The following is a 21,278-nucleotide window of genomic DNA, read 5'->3' as shown; positions in this document are numbered from 1 at the left end:
ACAGTGGTTCAAATGGGAGTATCTGTACCATTGGGGTTATGTGACATCTTAAAATATGTTTCAGAAATACCATTTATGCAAATATTTTTTAAATGAATTATGTCAACATTTCAGGAAAGTAATACTGTAAAGATTGCATTTTGCCATCCTAAATACCTACTCAACCCATATCAAAATGGTTCAAACCAGTCTGTTTAACAAAAGCTAAAGTGAACTGGAATGTCAACCCCCATATTTTCTTTACAGTAATCTTTTATATCGCCCTATTAGCCTAAATACGGAATTCTTTGTTTTGTTTTTTTCCTCCTCTTCAATGAAGATTGCCGCAAAGCCATACCAGGAGGCCAAAAAATTACTGAGGACCTACCTGATGCAGCAAGGATTCGGTTCCTGGCCAGACAAGCCCATGGTCAGTGAGAACTTTGACATGTAGATTTTCCAACAACAGTACAGGTCAAAGATTTCTTGATGGTCATTCAAGTATGGTTAAGTAAGGATTAAAAATATAATACATGAGTACCAATACTTAAATTGCATAGTTGCACCTGTTTGGGAAGGAAAAAAAAGGTTACTTTGTACGTGCGTGGAATGGAAATTTATTGTACAATTTTATTTAGTTTTATTTAAGTTTTTTATTCATGTATGAGCAGTTAGTCTGTAAACTACCGGTAATAGGAAAATGAGGAAAATATTAGAGCTCCTGTTAAAACAACATCCAATCAGAACAGTTAGTTTTAGTTTGTTTCGTTGCATTCTGACATGTTGCACATTTAAAAACATATAAACCCCATTAAAAATATCAATAGAAATATTTTTTGTTCCTTTTAGTCATTTGTGGGGTGGGGGAGTGTAGAAAATGCTATTCCGTGCATGAAGACGATGGGGTTTACAATACAATAACATGCAATAACATTTAAAAGTATGTCGTTAAAATGTAAACGCTTTTCTTTTGGCCTATTTTTATTTATTTTTTGGACTGTACATTAAGAAACTGTGCCACCGGCTGACTATTGCAGAATTTCTTGGCATAGAATTTTGATCCCAAATGGCCCACTCCTCCTTAGTGCATCGGTTATTTGAAGCCTTCAAAAGTTGTCTTACATTTGGCTTCATTTCACAGCACATGCAGACCCAGTCTGACACGTGACCACTGAAGTGTGTGATTTGTAATGTTTGTGTAGTAGTACAAGCATGAAGGAAACACACTTTGGTTTCCTGTGTGTTGGTTAGTACAAGACATTTACATAGATCAGTCTCAGGTTTTCTTATTTCGCCGCTTGCAAACGGAATATTACGGAATTGAGTTAAGAGTGGCTTTTTTTAAACAAAGTCTTGATTTTGCTTTTTTTTTTTTTTCCCCCATGAGTTTTACTGTGTTTAACAAGGTTTTTTTTTAGGGCCTTATGCCACTCAATTTTTTTTTTTTCATATGCAGCCCTCAAAAGAAAACATTTGGACACCCCTGCAAAGTGTCAGAATTAGCAGCATCTACCACAAGTAATTAGTGACTTTTTCATCATTTTGCCAAAAAAAAAAACCCGTGCAGTGTCATTTAGTAGACCATAAGTCTGTCGGTCAGAGACTTGTAGACCAATATAAGGCAATGACGGGAATCTACCGAATCCCGCAATGACTTATCAACTTCACTATGACTGCGTTTTCCACCTTTTTGTTCAGGTGGGCAGCCTGAAAACTCGATAATCTTCGTAATGTTGACAGCGCTCACACTCCTACACGTCAGTCCTTCTCCCACATTGTTTTCATATAGTAATTACCAGTTTTCCATCCACACGTGAATGGAAAATGTTATGACCTCTCATCTTTACATTTGACACATTGCTTTACAAACATCATTGCAACATGACTCCTTTTGAAATTGTATTTATTTGGCTTGTTCAGTTTCAGGTACACACAACCAACTACACTTTTAAATAGCAATAAATATATAAATAGGGCTGTTTTTACAGAGGTGTATATCAAATGTGGACATTTTTTTTTTTTCATACAAAATCTCGTTCCCAAGTTGTAAAGTTGACAAGCATACAGAACTTCCTGAAGTATTTTTCCAGGGAGTGAAAATGGAACTCTTATTTTAAAATAAATTAGCAGTCAAAACATTCATTACCTGAAAAGTGCAGTTATATGGGTATATTTAGATCAGTGTTAATGGGGAAGTCAAACGAAAAAAAAACATCTCTATTCTGTGTCCCCCTGCTAGTCTTTATGACATTTTCTTCAATTTTGGATCCGTCACAAGCAAAATAATAAATTATTGGAGGATTCGCGTCACCCAGAATTGTAAAAGAATTTCTTGGGTTTGACTTTCGCTCTAAAAAAATTAAAAACGAAAAAAAAACATGCATGCATACATATATGTATTCAAATACAATCAGTTATGTCAGTAAAAAAAGAGACTTCTCTGAAGAAAATTGGCTCCTTTTGTGTGGAAATGACTTACAAGGAGGCCTCACTTTCCAGAAGTTGAAGCAGCGACTCCATCTTGTTGAGAAAGTTGCGAAAATCTGTTTTAGGCCAGTTCTGGCATGCACATTGGCTGGAATTGCTCAGTGGCTATGAGAGAGTTAACAAACAATCACATTTTAGCACCAGTGTCATTTTTTTATCACACCAATAAATACGCAATGTAAGACTCACACGCCTGTCCATCCACTCGTCCATGGTGTAGTTTAGGAAATCTACCGCACTGTCGACATGCATAACGTTTTTGCACTCCTTTCGGATTTGTCCGTCCAATTCTTTCAAACAGCAGTCCAGCGCGGTTGTCGTGCATGGTCTCTGTGCGCGTGTGAGAGAGAAAAAGATTTTCAGCTTCCTTTCGGTGCGAGGCGCCGACACCTGCCAAGCTCACTTCCTGTACTAGACGACCTCCAGTGCGGTTTTGAAATAGCTACTCTAAATTAGCCGCTTTGATATATGGGGGGAACCCAATGTGACCTTTTTTTTTTCTTTTTCAGCATCAGAGACAATGTATACATACTGTAGACGTGTTGCACACTTTCCAAATATCCAACCTTACCTTCACGTTTGCGGGAGCGTAGAATGTCGCGTTTGAAGGCTGTGTGGACAGAAAATAAATTAGATTAATTAGGTGAGATTTAGTCTGCAGAGCGCACGGGAATTCAGACTCACGCATTCAACATGTTTCCGCATAAAGAAAATCTTGGCGTCACTCAAAGGCAGAGAGTTTGCTCCGAGATTTGCGGCAATGATGCAAATCCAAAACAAAGTCATTAGGATGTTCTCCATGGTAGCTTCAAAGGTTTAGCTGCAGGTAAAAAAGCTGTTGGGGTTGTGTTATGGGCCCCCATGGCTTGAGTTTAATTTATATAGCTGCAGGCCTGGAAAGGGTGGGCTGACTTGGTAGCAGCCTAATGCATATGGTTTTTTTCCTATAGTCTTGGGATTTTTTCCTTTCAAGACAAAAAATCCCCCATGTGGCCTATTGTAACCTGTGTGGTTGTCCTGTCCTTACTTTGTGACGCACAAACATTTTTCTGATTAATCACCAACTCCACTTACTCAATTGGGACCAGAGTCTCAATGCTGAAGAAAAAAAAAATATTTATTTAAGAAAAAAATAATCTGAATTTAGCCCTGTAGTGTGAACGTAGCCTTAAAGGGCCTCTATCACAAAAGTTCAACAGTTTGGAGAGTTTAACCATATTACAATTTTGACTTCTCTCAATAAGCATTCCTTGCTTATGCTGCGCTTTCAACACTGGCTCTGCCCGAGCAGATAAAAATGGCTTGTGGGACGCATGATGACGATACCAATTCCTCGTACCACCAGTGCAAAAGTAAATACACGCCAACCTTGTACACGTCTTTTAGTTGAATATATATATATATATATATATATATATATATATATATATATATACACACACACACACATAGTCAGGATCTTACACAGACAAAGCAATTATGTTTTAATATATAATCTTAATACAAAAAATTTTTGAACATAATTCTGTACCGCCCTTTTTTAGACTTTCCTCGAGCTTAACACAGAAAAAAAGGGGAAAAAAATAAAATAAAATATATATATATATATATATATATATATATATATTTATATATATATATATATATACACACACACACACACACACATGTAAACATTTTAATTGTTTTCATTGCTTTTGTGTTATACTATAAACGCGAATGTGATTGCGGTTTGAGTTGAACTCCACTATTAAATCCATCAGTCGTTTTGTAAGAAAAGAAAAAAAAAAAAAGCAGGGCTGATTTCATTGTCTCCGTTCTGCATTTGTGCTACAGGAATTGTAAAGGTGATTGCGTTTGTTGGCTTAGCATCATCAACACCGCAGGGATTTCCCCGTTAGTGAGGGAAAGTAAGTTGGAACGGTCTTGTGCGGTAGGTGGCGGAGTCATAAGCGCTCGACATCTCGTAATGACCAGAAAGTGACTATCAGAACCTCATGTTATCGGGCCAAAATATTTCCAATCATTCAGCACTACTTTCAAGTTGGGTCATCAAAAAAGCGTTGGGTTTCCTCGTACTTTTTCTGTGTTGTCTGATAAAGGTCCACCCAACCAAAATATGGACCGCCTACTCTTCATATATTAAAAAAAAAAATAGCAGCACATCTGCCTACTGCATAAAGTGAGCACGTAAAAACTTTGGAATGTTCTAGCGCAGGCAGTCCAGCAATGCGGGATGTGAACTAAAATTCCAAGAAAGTTAAAAAAATGAAGTGTCTGGAATCCAAATTTTTTGTGTGTGTTAAATATGTTGATCAGGATTGGTAGCCATCAGCACCGTGTCACATGACAAGCTCATTAAACGCCTTTGACTTGCTCCAAAAACATCCCAAGTATGCTCAAGCTGTGTGTCATTAATGGTTGATATTTAGAGATAAATTCACACAAAGAAGCTAAAAAATAGATAACTGTATATATAAAGGCTGTTGGCGCAATGCTAACATATAACACCATTGTGTTAGACAAGCTAATTGAACTAGCATAGCTCGAGGAGTAGTTAAATGTATTGATTGCAGAATATCCCTGGTTTGTTTATCAAAGATTGCATTGTATAGTTTTTCAATGATAATTGTTCATAAAAATGCAGTTTAGAGAGTACAAAAAAAATCCATATTAATCCAACATAACCTGTCATTTGACTAAAATCTTCTGTTTTCTTGTCATTATTAACACCTTGGTGGATTTTTCACTAGCCTGGCCTTATTGTCACCCATTTTTGAAAGGGTCATATCTTCATCAAATATTAATGTTTACTTTCAACCCCTCATAATGTTCAGTGGCATCAACCCAATCCATACATCCAGTATATCAATATTTTTTGGAGGGGTACGCCCCCTTTATGTTGTACAAATATTGCAAAAAAAGTAACTACGCTGCATGTTTATATTATATATCATATTAAATACAGTATATGAATTTGAAATAGGAATATATATGATCTCATAGAGTATTATGACTTTTGAAGACGTCTGCATTATGGGAGTCGAGGCTAAGCCAATCATCAAAGTCATTGAAAGGCTTGCAAATGTCATAAGTTGGCTGCTAGCGCCACCCGGTGATTTTGGGGTGTCAACATTTCTATTGCGCCTTGTTTGCGAGTTGCTGATGAAAGGATTAATGCAAAAGTGGGGGAAATGTATAATAAAACATTGAGTTGTCAATATGTCCAACGTTGACAATATTTCCAATTTTGAATGGCAGTAAATGAGCCCGACATTGTCTGAATTTGACACCTATATGCTGTACCTCTCGACCTCCCGTTTGCAAGCATTTAGAAGGAACGGCAGCGTGGCATATTAAAAGTTGTCATGTTTTGACTAGCTATGCAATATTTTAGCTCCCAAGTGTTTTTGTTTTTTTGTTTTTTTTTTTTATGTATGCTTTTATCGATCTTGAAGAAAAATAGTAAGCACTTCAGTAGTCAAGGCTATCTGGAGTGCATGACTTAGCTGCAACCAGCAGAGGGTACTGTTGTTTCAATTCCAGATATTTTACTGGCTAACGAAATATCAAAACAACTCTGGGCAACAGTGCCATAGCTCATATATTGTGCTTGACATGAGAGTAAAAGCTAACATCAAAAGTTAAGCAGTTATATTTTCTTTTCCCCTCAAACAAAAATGTTTGCCAGATATGCAGCTGCTTTGATTTATTTATTTTTTTTAATCACAGTCTGCATGCAGTTGTTAGTCTGTGGGCTCAGCTGTGAAAGGGGTAATTCCATGCATGACTTTTTGCTTCTTTTTTTTTATGGTTTGCAAACCATTGGTCCCTTGCGTTTTCAACCTGCACTCTTGGATGAACGTGACAGACAACAGCCTTGTTCACAGGTGCAAAATAAACCCTGGTAAAATCTAAGTGGTGTTAAAATCCCCTGATCATGCCTAGTGGTGACACCTGCCTGATGGCGTTTGCACAGCTGTGATCGTGTGAACTACCGTAATTCCCCAAATATAAGACGCACCTCTATATAGGACGCACCGTTAATTTTGCAGTCAAATTCTTGTATTTTATGTTACCATGTTTAACACTGACCAACACTTTGGCAACAATGTCAAAACTATAGCAAAAGAGAATAAATATCGTCTTCCTAAACTCTTTTTTATTTTGTTCATATCCAAAAGTTACTTATGATTGTGTGTAAGACATTTTACCTGATCCTCTCCATATTAGTAATAGTCCTGTGTGTGAACAAAGATGGACCCGGACGGTGGGTCACTCTGCTCCTGCTGCTCTAAATGAAAATAATGCCATCATCCTCGAATGGTGTCAAAAAAAAATATATTTTTTTTAACTTAGTTTATCGGACGTACCCATACTTTTTTAATTTTTGGGAAAATGTGTGTCTTCTTTGGGGAATTACGGTAATTGTGGAGTATTGTGGGGTTGTTTGTGTCATAAATCATGTTCTTCCCTAGATCGATATTCAGTATTCAGAGGAAGTTTGGAAAATCCACGAGTTGACCTTTGACACTAGCATCAAAATATTTTCAGACCGTTAACAGAAATTTTGTCATCATCGCGTTGTCAAACCTTTTTCAAGACAACCACATTTCTACGCATGGTGGGCAAAAATCAAAAGACACAACATCGGTCTTGTTAGCTTTTATTTTTCATAAATAGTTACATAAATGTCAATACAAAGAACAGCTTTGTCTCGATGCCGTTATACATAGTATAAAATACACCAGACGTTATAATCGAATCTCATTGAAATGAATGAAATGTTGAATAGTAAAGCAAGCCCAACAGAGCGCGATAAAGCAGCTTTTTAGGAACAGTCTTTTCAGAATAAGAAATAAATAAGTTAAATAAATAGGCCACTGCTTTTTGGGAGGGGCGTCTTCTTAGCATAGTGTCCTTTTTTCCCCCCCCTGGTCTTGGACTTGCTCAGTTGCTGTTCAGTCTGCTGATAGCCTAAACGGGAAACAATGTTTTTCCATTTATATGTATTTTCTCAACTTAAAAGTTGAGTCGAGGTGATAGTCCATCACTTACTCTTTGAATGAGAGACTCCAGTCTGCTGACAAATTCCCTTGCACTTGCTTTCGGATGTGAATCACACGCTTGGCAGTTGGACTAAAAGAAACATTTAGGTTGATTTCTTGAACTTGATCAAATTCGACAGACTTGTGTGCTAAGAATCCAACTCTCTTACCACAGCATTTCCAGATTTACAGAAGTTCATGACTCTCTCCTGGAAGACAAAGTTCATTTATATATTTATTTATTTGTAATCTATTATATTTCTAGTGCTAACTACAGAGAGCTTTATTTACAGTGATGGGGTGCTTGAGGCTCCTGTAAAGTTTGTCTTGCTTTCTTTCGGTCACGTTGAACTGCACATTCAAGCTGGCCCGGAAACAACGTAACGCAGAGAGACAGCAACAGTCCTGGAAAAAAAAAAAGGAAATTGAAAAATACGCAAGAAACTCAAAAATATGACTGAGAGTCCAACTGATAGTAAATACTGTGATTCCCCACACTTTTTTTCAGCCAAAAACAAAGGCCAAAAATATGGGTGCATCCTATAAACGATAACTTAAATGTGGGAAATCTGAAACACACTTGACCCTCAACAAATAATAACTTATGGGTATGAACACAAAATATGGATAATTGACAAAAGATTTATTCCGTTTTGCTATAGTTTTTATATTGTCGCCAAACTCTTGGTCTTTTACACGGTAACATAAAAAATACCAGAGTTTCACCCCAAAATTAGGGGTGCATAATGCAAAAACGATTTTTGTAATGCAACGTTTCTGTTGTGCAACTATGTGGTGCAGCAACCCACATGTTGCGTTCATATGACAAAGTCAATCTGTAACTAAATCAAGACTAAAGCGCAATTTGCTTATTCATCACATTTTGACGCAGAGAACGAGAGAGCAAGTTATGTTGGCGGAAGTGTGAAAAAGGCATGAAAAAAAACAACAGGAAGCGACTTGTCGAGCGGTAAACATCTGACGAAGGAATGAACATTACAAGCCGTGCTTTTAACGTGTTCAAATTTATGTCAAGTTGTGCATGCTATTTTTGCGAGTTCTTTAGTCTGATTTTCTATTAGTTTGATTAGTAGTTTAAAAATCGCGAGAATCACTGACTTATTCTTTCAGCTAAATAAAAAGTATAAATAGGTGTCATTTTTACCTTGAGTCTTTGTCAGAATCAAATATAATATCAATAAAAAGATCAAATAACAATAGAAAATATAATGTCAATTCAATTCAATACTCGTAACTCTACTATTCATAATAATGAATATAAAAACAACAAATAAATGATTATTTTGATCAAATTCTCATTGACACTGATTAATTTTCATGGTAAAGCCCTTTCAGAAGGGAAAAACTATTCCGATACATTTCTTGAAGTAGTTTTTACTTTTCTGGGTACGTCGGTTGAATGACGCATTGATTGAGGTTCTCCTACACGCTCACACTCTTAAGTGTGAACCAACAGCTGACTAACCGACCGCAACTATTAAAATATGGCCGCCACTCACAAATAACAACATGATAGTAACACTTACCTCAATATTCTGCGGCGGCGTGTTCACCAGCACATCTCTGCGCTGCAGGACACAAACAAGAAATGTGTTGAGTAAAGTATTTGCAGCTACCATTTTGAAAATTTCCTGTGTTTGCAGAGCATGTGTTATTTTTGCCTTTTTCTGTCTTTCTCATTACTGTTTGTTTTCTCTTGTTTTTTTTCCTTTTCCCGATGCTTTTTCTGTCTTTCACCATTGTTTGTTTTTTTTCTTTCATTTTTATTTGTTCTTTTTCTGTCTTTAATTCTTTTCTTTGTTTTTCTTTGAATATCTTTTCCTTTTTTCTGTCTTTCATTGTTTTTTTTCTTTTGTTTATCTTTCATTTTTCCTTTTTCTTACTTTTTCTGTCTTTTTTTTTTTTCTTTTTACCCTATATCTTTTGTGTGTCTTTTTTTCTTGGACAGAATGTAATAATAACCAGTAAATTTAATTATTTAATACGATATAAATAAAATGCATGAATTATTGATTAAAGTCACGACTATTGACAACTAAATGTCAAAAACAATATTTCAACACCTCTGTGTCAATTTCGACCCAATTTGGCCCATCCATCAAGAAACATCGAACAAAAAAACAATTTAAAAAAAAAAAAACACTAGGAGGCTAAAAATAACAGGCAGCAATTCAAAATGGCACCCTGTGTTCCTAAATGCTTGCAAATGGAATTTATTTGATGGTAAAGCCTGACCGTATGACCACAAGAAATGGCTAGTTCGATTTTTATGCTGAAATGCTAAATTAGTAATTAGCCCTGGCGAAAAACACTTTGTTTTTAGATCTGACCCCCCCAAAAAAATCCACACTAACTCTAAACTTAACCCCCATAATATAAGTACCTAAATTGAATGTAGAATATATTTGATAAACCGGCGGACGTACCTCCAGCGATTCTTTGACATCACCAATTTGCTTCAAGACCTCTAGCAGTTTTCTATTCTCCAGTGTCAGGCCAGCAGCACTAGCCAAAGAAGCGGCGCAAACTGCAAGAAGGCACAAAACAACGAGTTTCATATCGAGGTCCGAGTACGCCGCAGTTAGCAGGTGACAAGAAGTTTACGTTTTTCTGGAAGTGACGATCGTCACGTCGCCGGTGGTTTTTATACGCATCCCAGGGGACGCAGGAAAACCACCCGTCGAGAGTTGGAACCGTGCAGAAACTCGGATGACTGACTTTTTCTTTTCCACTGGCAGTCACACCGCCCGCCGCGTGGCGTCAAATGATGCGTGTGCGCGTCGCCGTCCGTAGGTTGCGAGCGGCGTTTTCGAGCGCGGCAGGAAGAGGCCGAGAGGAACCACTTCCCATTCTCTGAGCGCCTCGTAGTGTTGCTCACACTCAACGTGACGACAACAACAAAGCCGTGCACAGAGATTGCACATTCATCACGGACGCTGCAACAATTGATGAAAATGGCCATTATAGTCATCAAATTAATAATATACTTGACATTTTCAAGACCCACATGAAATTTTGATCAGTTATTATATACACTAAATCTCGCTGATGAAAGAATAGACTCTTTTCACCAAGTAGAAAATATTCTGCCTTTTTCTGTTCTGTGCAGAAGAATGGAAATGCCTGTGTATATTTGTAAATATTTCACTGTTTAAACATACAGTATTTGCAAATACGTGCAAACTCACTTGCAATTATATTTCAATGTACTTGTAAACTGAATGCAAAAAAACCCTGCATTTCTTTCCATAATCCCTTCTTTTTTTATTCATGTTTTGCATTATCCTGTTATAACAATACATGCAATTGTTTTAATAATTTTTGTGGTTTTATTCTAATGTCCGTGAGACATTTTTGCTCCCTATATTGTAACAGGATATGCGCATATGTAAGTCAGTACCCCATGACTTTATTGGAGAAAACTTCATTTTTTTCCTACAATGCCATTGGGTATTGCACAATCACAAGTAAAACTTAATTGGCTTAGGGTTAATATTTTTCAGCCATTTGTAGGCCAACTGCTTCAACTGTAACTGTTTTCCATCATGCCAGCTTGTTGGCTTGCGTACATTTTACCAATGAGCTAAGAATTGAAGTAAACTTTGTGTATTAGTTATTTTCATGCTTTTATTACTATGTTCATCAGGCATATCCATATCCGCATATCCATAGTCTTATTGCTTGTGTTTTAGTTACATTATTAATTCACTTTTTTTTGGGTGGGGAAAAATACGAAGGACGAGCTGGTGCGTACGTCACAGGGCAGATATGGGAGGAAAAATGAAAGGAAGTATGCGATAAAGGGACTGAGAAAAGAGAAAGCGAAAACCCCTCTGATGCGCGTTCTCGCTTAGTCAGCAGCAAGGGGAAGGAGTGCGTAGGAGTCCCTCTCAGGAGTCCCCTTTCCTTCGTGAGCGCATCACAGAAAGCGACACTTTCACAAGAATTTCCCTGAGCCGCATCTTGCTCAGCACACTTTTTTTTTTTTGGTTTGCGTTTTTTTGGCACGCTTATGCAGTTAATCACTCTTTAGTTCCCAGCTATAACTTGGGATCCATATAATAACTTATAATAAAAGACAATAAAGCGATTTTCTGGGGCATTTCGATCATTTCTGCTGGCGCGTCGTTGTTAGTTTACCTTTTTTAAGCCGAACCAAACTGTAAACATCAGCCCGTCGTTTTATTTTACCCATGCTTGCTTCGTAACTTTGTCAACGCTAAAGATTGGAATTTGACATATTTTTGTCATTGAAGATCTGCTGGAAAAATGGCCGTCCGTCAGTGATTGACGAACAGGTGAACATTTGTAGAATTTTGCCACTCATTATTGTTCGCTCCTCAGTAGAATAGCGGCTTTATTTTGTAGCTTTGTTTAGGATTCTGGTCATCTGTCGGCAGAACTAACGTCCAGCTGACAATCTGTCAATACATTTATAACTCAAACGCTGAGGTAAAAATTGAATTTACATGCCGATTTTTTTTTTTATTTATCCCCCCAAATGACACTTGCAGTTTATGCACTGTATAAGGCGCACTGGAATATAAGGCGCACTATCCGCTTTTGAAAAAAATCAAAGGATTTTAGGTGCGGAAAGTACAATATTTGATTCTTGGCCTGTATCACCAGCTCAAACCCCCCCCCCAAAAAAAACAAAACAATAATAAGGTCGAATGACAAAGCCATTTCGGTGAAAGGCGAGGATGCGCCATCTTATTGTAAGTGTACAGGAAGCAGGTAGAGGCGGGCGTGGGTGGGGGATGCCTGCCCCTGCTCAGGAATAACACGCGTTGAAAGAATGATTTTCTTTTCATCATTCTCAACTGTGATGGAAAAGAATAGGTTGTGTTTTAAAAATGGCTTTGCTTCGTTATTCTAAATTTAAGGAAAAAAGCCAATGCATTTTTTTTCCCCCAAACTTGAATATTTCTGAAAAACAATCTTTCCATCTGTAATACTAATCATTGCATTGTAAATAGGCTTTTCAGTTGTATAGCTTTTAACTTATTTTAAATATTAATAGTAATAGTTGGGAAGTATTTCATTTTTTCAAAGTAATTCGTAGTTTGGCGTACACATGAATTAAACATTTATTAAATGTTCTTTAATAAAGTTCATTGTTTTATTTTTTTTCCAAATATTTGAGTCATTATAGACATTTTTTTTTAGCAAAATGTGAAAAAGGATTTCTATATTTTGCACTACATGATAATTTAATTTAAATCTTCCTCATATGTATACAGTCTTTTCACGTAATCTACTCCGTAATATGCTCAGAATATAAGTATTTATTAATCCTTACTGTCCTCATTGCTCTTACTGTTTTTTTGTTTGTTTGTTTGTTTTATTGCCTACCTTATTATTTGCTCGATTATGGAATGTAGTCTGCTCAGGAAAGTGAACAGATTAATAATTTCATTATGCAGTATTACTATGCATATGACAATAAACTCTTGAATCTCATGAAAATAAATTTGGATTTGCCCTTTCAAAATATTCTTAGTTTAATAGTGCTTTATTTTGGAAGTAGATTTTTCAAAATATTTTTGATTCATTAGACACTTTGCATTTGGTATTTTTTTAGCAGTTTAAAACAGGAATCTTGCCCTGTTTAATCGTAATACTGTATATATCATGCTGTACACTATATATACATTTTTTAAACTCAAGGAAGTTTGAAGATTTAACATTTTAAAACATGCTTAATTGTGCCTTATTTCATTTTTTTTTCTAAATAGTTTTAATTCATTGGACATTTTCCTCACATTTATTCATTTTTTTGTAGCAGTGTGGATAAGATGTTGCACATACATTTTTAAACTAAAAAAATCAAATATTCACATTTGCTTAGCCGATACAAATTCACCCATGCAAAATAATACATCTAACGAATTAGTTTCATTTTATTAACTCATTTCAATTCATCACCTGCCACATGTTAATCTCCCTTTTCTCCCACACATATATGTAATATGTTTACATCTAGATAACCAAGATATCCAGATAACCAAGATATCCAAATCACTCATTTCACACTGGATGATTACAATGTGCTGAATAAGCACAAAAGTTCAACAATGCCAGTGCCTTAACACAAAAAAAGTTTAAGTAACATACCTGAATGCAGTGACTGTTGGAAGGCACAAGGTGACACTTATTAGCTTTCTTTATTTATTGGGGGCTTGAGTGCGAAAAGAGGTTGGGCACTTTTTGTATTTCCGTTATTAATGAGTTATTACCGGCAAAGAAAGGGTTGTTTTGGAATAGGTGCTTTCATAGCTGCAAAACAGTGGGAGGATTTTCAAAACCGCAGCGACAGGGGAACAACGGCTTCTGGTAAAAGGCCTCGCTCGATTAAAAACTAGTTAAGGCCGGAAAAATGGGGGGGTTCTACATGCATCTCCTGTGAAAATCTCAAAAGTTGCAATTTCCTTTGTAAATACTTATTTGACGTTTTTGAAATTCTTTGTAGCTTGTATTTGTTACTATGGTGACCTATTGACGAGGAAACTTGCGCTTCACTAATAACTTATTTTCTGCCGTCTGGTTCGGAAAAGCAACGTCACAACTGTTTCCTCTTTGATGCGATGGGTTTTGGGCCAAAAGTCGACTGGGTAAGCGTTTTTCTGACAACTTTTTTTTTTTTCTTTATATGTGAAACAAGAAAGCGACTTTCACCAAATGACTCATCTTTCATCCACTTCTGCTGACTTGACACTCAAACAATCGTTATGTTCAAAAAGTTTAATTTGTAGGAAAAAAAATGCTTTGGAATATTTACAGTCAAAAGAGGGGGAAAAAAAAACAGGTATATAAAAAAAATAATAAAAAGTTGGGTAGAATTTCCTCAGTAAAGGTTAGTTTTCTTCATTATCCGCAGGAACTCCTGCTCGTTGACTTCGCCGTCGCCATCTCGGTCGGCTTCGTCGATCATCTCCTGTAAGAGCACACGTGCACTTTTTCCGTTACGGACTCCAAAATGGCCGCACACAACAATGGCCTCAGTCGCTTTTTAATTACAAACGGTGTGACCAGAAAGCAACAATAAATAAATAAAACTATTTAATCACCTCTAAAATTTCATAAAATTGGCAATTTTCTATACTTCCAATTATTTTTGATCATGAAACTGCTGCAGGAGAACGACCGTTACAAGTGGTCATATATTGATACGTAACTCTTTCGGTGCCATGGACGAGAATCTTCGTCATGTAAAATACTTAGGTTGTGTGCTTTAATAGATAGTTAATACATGACTTGAATTAACACTGTTGTTGTCCTTTTGTTTATTTTCGACTGAACTTTCTACTAGTTTTCTAGATATCCCGCATTTTTTTTCTTTTATGAATTGGATCAAAACACTCCCATCTATCATCTTCTGGTTAGGGCTCTGGTAAATTTTACTTCACAAACGGGTTAAATATGGGGTCCTGGTTGGGCCGTGTACCTGAAGTTCCTCATCGGTAAGGTTCTCTCCAAGCTCCTTGGCCACTCGCTTCAGATTCTTGAAAGAGATTTTCCCCGTGCAGTCGTCGTCAAACAGCCGGAACGCCTTCATGATCTCTTCTCTTGAATCCTTGTCGGCCTGATGGAAAGAAGTTACACATATTAGCATGTGCGATTAGCGTGACAAAACGGTTTAACCTGCGGGTGCTGGACACACCATTTTCATCGTCATCATGCTGAGAAAGTCGCCATAGTCGATGGTTCCGGAACCGTCTTTGTCGATTTCGGCGATCATTTTCTTGATTTCTTCCTTCTTGGGTTCAAAGCCCAGTGCTCTCATAGCAACCTGACTCCACAATAATAAAAATCAACCAGATGAAACACGATTAACATTAAACACCACGATAATTACAACTATATCCCGATAGTCACACATCTAGTGAAGAGTAACAATACTATGTAATGGTGTTGACTTGGAACTCGAATAAAAATACAACATTTGAATGTCAGCGTGGCGTTTTGAGGAAAAAAATAATAAAAAATACAAATTAGATGAAAAAAGATAAACCTTTAGCTCTTTGACGTCGATCTTGCCAGTTCCATCAGCGTCAAAGAGATCGAAAGCCTCCTTGATTTCTTGCTTCTGCTCCTCGCTCAGTTCGATTTTCGAACTGGCTTTCTTCTTTTGGCTGGTGGATGGAGCCGATTTTCTGTAAGATGTCGACTAGAAACAAAACAAAAACCGCGATCAGTCAACGCTGACGTCGCCTCCATTTCGATGATCTTACGGGGTCAAGCTAGAACCACGTGCCACAATCAAAACCACGACGAAAACTTTATTCTAAACGAGTTCTCAATACATACATACCATTTAAGTGCTTTTGTTTGCGGAAATGTAGTGAAAAAAATAGCTGCAAACACCGGAAGTAATCGGACACGTTCGTTGCCGCTCTCAACTTCTTTTCGATTCTCCTCGCCCTTCTTTTATCCTCAAAAATGCAACAAACGGATTGTCCTGGTGACACTTTTTTGTTCGAAACGAGTTACGCAAATGGAGAGTAGCTTCTGACGTCTTATATTGCTGTCGTCAAGGTAAAGCAGCTCGTTTGTTTGACTTTCCTTGACAAACGTTTCAACGAGTGATATATTTTTTTAATGTGGTAACACGACAGCCAATAGGAAAGCTAATTTGGACTTTACGCTCCAATTACAAATAGAAGTAGGCGGGGTGTAGCGTTATCTACCAATCGTTGCAGCGCCTCCTTTGTCACCCTAGTAACCGAGAACAACGCACGCGCAGACCTCACAGATTGACCCAGCAAAGCGTGTTAATGAACGGATTGTGCGAGTTACGGTTATTGTTTTACATGATTAACGCAAATTTTAGTTAACTTGACATAACCGCGTGAAGCGTAAACTGATCGTCAACGTGTTACCCCTAATCCGTAAACCCGAGTTCACATAGTTGTGACGCGTATTTGTTAGCCAATTGCTATAAGAAGAAGGCGGGACTTAGGTGTGTTCTGCCAATCGTTGTCGATCATTCTTGTTCCTGTAGCAACAAGGCAAACAACGCATGCGCTGTCGTTATTAGAACTAGGAAGCGTGTCAATTGAAGTGTAAACAAACGTCACAAATAAGGTATTATCTTTTTATACTTAAACGGTTCTTCTATTTTTTTGTGTGGATTATTTGCTGACCGTTTTTCTTGCTAACTGTGGAAAGCTTTAGTAGTGGTGTAATGTGCTTTAGTTGTAGCTTTAGTTGTAATGTGTTAGCCTAGCATATGCTGCCTTTCTCACGAGTTTCCAATTCAGTGTTAATTGTTTTCTGCAAAGTTTGAAGGTGCTTTTACAACATATATGATCAAAATGTTATATTATTTTAATTGATTTACTCCAAGTTAGGGTCAGTTCCTAACCGGAAACGAGGAATGATACCTTGAAACGAGAAAAAAAAAATACGCCTACTGTAATGATTGTCGAGTAATTTCATCAAAGTAAAGTTTGATGTTGTCGAGCAAAGTAGTGTTTTATTTTGTATTTTTTTCGAAAGGGAAAATGTGAGTTGTTCGGTTGAGTAACAGCCATAGTTTGAAACTGCACTAAACTGTAATCTGATGAGATAGAATAAAATAGAATAGAATGCCTTTTATGTCTACAGTTGTATGTTTTTGAGAGCAATATTTTGACATTATAATTGAAATAAGGTTATGCTATGAATTCAGTACAAAAAAAAAACATAAAATATATACCAATCATCACCCGCAGTTCTATTCATGTAGAAATTGCGACTGTAAAACTGTACACAGAGAGAGAATTTTGTTTCAGTGTGGCCCTAAAACATTTTAATCGAAAACAAGGCTTGTGATGTTTCCTTTAATTTTCAGGCCCCAGTAGTAATGCTGGGAAGCACAATATTACACCAGCAACAACACGTGGGACTGCAGAAGCTTTCTGCACTGGCCGCCGTTGTCCACTCCACATTGGGACCCCATAAAAACAGCAAGTTCATCCAAGATGACGCGACTGGAGATTCTATTCTGGCCGGCTCGTGTTTGCGCATCCTGGACAACCTGGACCTGGCCACTTGCGCTGTCAGCCAGCTGGTTCACGAGACTGTTCGGGCACACCACAAAGTTTATCGTACAGGATCCGGATGTTTGCTGTTTTTTGCCGGGGCGTGGAGTCGGGCCGCGTTATTGTGCTTGCAGCAAGGGATCCCTCTGCCCCGTATTGTTACGGCCATGACCGAGGGGGTGGACTTGTGCTTGGAGATTTGCAAGAAAAGCAAAGTTCCATTGGAAGCTCTTTTTGTGTCGACACAGAAACGAATCACAAAGTCACCTTCGGTCTCTACAGTCAGCCGAGGTAAAAGGCAAGTAAGGCTAAGTCGCCATTTATGCAACGTTGAACCCGACAGTATTTCAGTTGTGGAACCTGGTCTTCCTGACATCGCACACCTGGCCGATGGACTGAGCCACGGTTGTGACCACGCAATGCGTTTAGTCATCCAAGCCAGTCGTATCCAATCGAAAGACATTCCGGATTCCATGTTGGACGTGACCAAAATGACCACTTGCGTGTTGCCGGGGCTCCCTGAGGATCACGCTCACGTTTGTCCAGGCTGCGTTGTTCTCCTGAATGCTGACCAGACTTCCGTGGTGCATCACCTTAAGAATAAACCCGTTAACGTCATTCTCATCAACGGGGATTTATCCCACAACTATCGCCATCTTGGTATCAACAAGCCCGCGGGTATCCAATGTGTCGGCAATCAGTCAAGTATGTCCGATTTGAGCAAAGAGGAAGAGTGGATGGCAAAAGTCCTGGCCCTTATAACGCACTTAGAAGTGGACTTGGTGCTTGTCACTGGGCTTGTTAACAATACGTTGTCTCAACTCTGTTCCCAGCATCGTATTCTCGTAGTAGGAAAAGTTCGAGTATCCATTTTAAAAGAAATGGCCATCGCGACGGGGGCGGTCCTTGTGACGTACGCCGCGCAGCTGAGTAAGCAATGCGTTGGCAAGGGTATCCAGGTCAGCATTTGGAGGGAGTTCCAAAGCCACGAGGGGACGCCGGTAACAGCCGTCAACCTCTACGCCGTTGGCAGTACCCGGTTGGTCACGGCTGTCATCACCAGCCCCCTACTTGGGAAGTTGCAGATGCTGGAGGACCGTTTTTGGGCTTGTGCTTACCGAGTACACCACGCCCTGAGAGACAAAGCCATTCTACCTGGCGCCGGAGTCACAGAGTTGTGTTGTATCCGTCATCTCATGAAGAAATCAAATGCCGAGAATCTCAAAAATGGGATTCGTGATTCTAACCCCTACCTTGGTTTTGTATTGGACCTCCTGGCAGAAAGTTTTATGGATTATCTATCTGCTGTGATGACCAACTCCACCGGGATTTCGCGGGTAGAATGCAGGGCTGCGGTTAGCCAGAAATTACAAGATGATAAAGACATTTCTGCAGAAGTCTCACAATTTGTCTTGGACTCTGACGCCGATGTTCCCCGAGCCAAAGTTTTTGACGGTTTCAGCGTCAAGCGGGAATCGTGGCGCAAGGCCTTGGATCTGGTTTTACTCGTCTTGCAGACGGACGCCGAGATCATTACTGGTGTGGACGAAAGCAAGGAAGACGCTCATGCAGGTTTTATGTTTTTATGACTTTTACAAGGATAGATTGACTGAAAAAACATTAGAACGAATTTATATGTATGAGGGTAGTTGTCAGCAAAGTACTTTAATATAATATTTCATTTCCGTCCGTCCTTAGTTTTGGGACAGTTGTCAGGGACACACTTTGTAAATAAAAATCGAAGAATCCCTCTTCCTGTCATAATCACTCCTATGCATAAGCATCATCCTGTGATTACGTTTCAAGCTTCAAATATAAACAAATTAAACACAATTTGTTTTCCAGACTATTTTCCGGATCTCGTAGAAAAGCCTAAAAATTCTACAACACTGCCAATCTTTACCACTGGAGGGAGACAAATGGCTTGTTGATAAAATTTGCTAATGCTTTAGTACTGGGACTGGTTGTTGACTATTAATCAGAGAATTCCATCTCTCCTTTGGCCGTCCGTTAGCTGGAGCCTTAACCCAGCTAAAATTGGCACATCTTGAACTAGTCTTCAAGCATTCACACCTGTAGACAATTTAGTCTTCAGTGAACCTAAGTGGACGTTGCTGGAATGTGGAAGCCAAAATATTCTTAGAAATCCTTGCAAGCACGTAGGGGAACTTATAAATTCCTCACAAGAAGGCCTTAGCTGATATTTGAACCCAGAAACATTGTCATTTTTTAAAACTAGCTTTAACTTGTGAGTTTTCGGGACTGGTGACAGCCACAGGACGTAGACTTGAGGGTATTTAAAACCCAGACGCAAACCGTAAATCTTTGACGCCACTCTAAACACACACTACTTGTTGTACCGGAGACCTGGAACTATTTGCAAAGTGTTCCTTCCCCCAGCTTTGGATCTTATCATGGATACTCCTGATTCAGTAGACTTGAAATTTCTCTGTTTTCTCCCATGGATTCTAAGACTAAATTGTCCATAGTTGTGAAGGATTGGCTGTTTCACGACCAGTTCAGGGTCTACTTTGAGTCAACTCGGATAGGCTCCAGGATATTATTTGGAATACCTCCGCAGCCATACACGAAATGAGCAAGAGGAGACAGTCACCGGGATACTAATTGTGTTCACACATGCTTGTGTGGAATGTAGCGTGTCAACAATAGTCCATCTAATTGAGTTGTCTGGTAGTCCTACATGTGATGTTAGACTGCTTGATGATGAGGTGTTTACAGTAGCTCGGGCAGATTATTTTGTCTCGGAACTCGTGCTGAAACAATCTCGATCGATTATTAGGATGAGGATAACAGACAATGTAATGTTAAAGTCTGGTATTTTCACATTACATTGACTTGTTGATGGATCGCCCACCTTTGAGTGCTTCCACTTTTTCAGCTAGGGGTTTATGATGCGAAGCCCTGTAAAAATACACAAGACTGAGAAGGGCCGTCTGTACTGACCCGGATCGACGGTCAGGAAGCCGCTTCAGTCTGTATGTTTTTGTTGAGGCTTCGCGTCATAAAGCGCACGCCAAAAATGTGGAAGCACTCGCCGAAGGTGGAGATCGAGGGACTGATTTTTCCCTGCTTTAATTTGATAGACTGTAAACCTGAAATCTGGTCATTTGTACTGGGATATGACGCAAAAACTATGAAACCGTAACGTGCTTTTGAATCATCTTTGCCTTGAAATTTAAAGGTCACTAGAGAATGTGACTTTCAAATAGTTTTCTCAAGTTTCTTCCCACCCAACATTTGTGTTCTGCCCATTTCTGATAATGTCTGCGAGCCAGCCCTTCTGCCCCTTTTTTTTTGTATTTTACAGTACGTAACGGCCTGCACACTCAAGTTTTCCCACCCTTGACTTGGCATGAAGATCCGGAGCCATTATCAAGTATCTAAAAAGACTATCAATGCAGAGACGCTCTCAATTCAGAAGCAGCCACACCACACATGCACATTTGAGTGTTTCCTTCCGGCAGATGGGAGTTTGCTACCAACATGAGCCCAGCTGGATTTAAACGGATCCAGCACAAGTTTCAGATGTGGTTACGTTTGCCCAGAAGCCCAAACCAACGAGATGAAAAAAAAAAAAAGCTTACACAAAGAACTCGACGTCAAGCTGGGAACACTCTGAACCCGTGAAGTCCGCACGAGTATCCCGGATGAATGAAAACGCTGGTTCCGTTCACGTGGTTGAGGGGTCACAGTGAAA

The 21,278-nt window shown here is 38.6% G+C and overlaps 4 protein-coding genes across 8 annotated transcripts in view; 2 read left to right on the top strand and 2 right to left on the bottom strand.

The window, feature by feature from the left end:
• The window catches only part of adad1 (adenosine deaminase domain containing 1 (testis-specific)), a 78,742-nt gene extending 77,920 nt beyond the window's left edge, over positions 1–822 (top strand). For 2 of the 4 annotated variants that reach the window (XM_088430934.1, XM_088430935.1), the window contains one exon: positions 320–821. In XM_088430934.1, the coding sequence (XP_088287060.1) occupies positions 320–433 (114 nt within the window). In that variant the 3' untranslated portion in view covers positions 434–821. Of the gene's footprint in view, positions 1–319 lie in introns of all 4 variants that reach the window. The other 2 variants (XM_088430936.1, XM_088430933.1) reach the window with 2 other exon arrangements.
• A 6,594-nt stretch (positions 823–7,416) lies between these two features.
• il21 (interleukin 21) lies at positions 7,417–10,313 on the bottom strand. The gene is made up of 6 exons (XM_088431834.1): positions 9,962–10,313; positions 9,062–9,103; positions 7,806–7,919; positions 7,685–7,723; positions 7,525–7,605; positions 7,417–7,443 (listed from the first exon to the last, which is right to left on the bottom strand). Exons 1-6 carry the CDS (start codon positions 10,091–10,093, stop codon positions 7,417–7,419), a joined length of 435 nt encoding a protein of 144 aa, XP_088287960.1. The 5' UTR covers positions 10,094–10,313.
• A 3,951-nt stretch (positions 10,314–14,264) lies between these two features.
• cetn4 (centrin 4) lies at positions 14,265–16,131 on the bottom strand. Its single transcript, XM_088431228.1, has 5 exons — positions 15,850–16,131; positions 15,550–15,705; positions 15,199–15,327; positions 14,983–15,120; positions 14,265–14,472 (listed from the first exon to the last, which is right to left on the bottom strand). The coding sequence occupies exons 1-5, from the start codon at positions 15,850–15,852 to the stop codon at positions 14,383–14,385; spliced, it is 516 nt and encodes a 171-aa protein (XP_088287354.1). The 5' UTR covers positions 15,853–16,131; the 3' UTR covers positions 14,265–14,382.
• A 423-nt stretch (positions 16,132–16,554) lies between these two features.
• Positions 16,555–21,030, top strand: bbs12 (Bardet-Biedl syndrome 12). 2 transcript variants are annotated; one of them, XM_088431388.1, is made up of 3 exons: positions 16,555–16,622; positions 17,371–19,132; positions 20,889–21,030. In XM_088431388.1, the coding sequence occupies exons 2-3, from the start codon at positions 17,383–17,385 to the stop codon at positions 20,963–20,965; spliced, it is 1,827 nt and encodes a 608-aa protein (XP_088287514.1). In that variant the 5' UTR covers positions 16,555–16,622; positions 17,371–17,382; the 3' UTR covers positions 20,966–21,030. The 2 variants fall into 2 exon arrangements, with proteins under 2 accessions (XP_088287514.1, XP_088287515.1); XM_088431389.1 differs by lacking the exon at positions 20,889–21,030 and having other exon boundaries at positions 17,371–19,154.
• Positions 21,031–21,278: the final 248 nt, after the last annotated feature.

The sequence above is a fragment of the Hippichthys cyanospilos genome, chromosome 13 (genome assembly GCF_059441005.1).
Source record: "Hippichthys cyanospilos isolate Australia breed blue-spotted pipefish chromosome 13, RoL_Hcya_1.0, whole genome shotgun sequence".
In the NCBI taxonomy this organism is placed as follows: Eukaryota; Metazoa; Chordata; class Actinopteri; order Syngnathiformes; family Syngnathidae; genus Hippichthys; species Hippichthys cyanospilos.
This window is presented reverse-complemented; position numbering and strand designations above follow the sequence as displayed.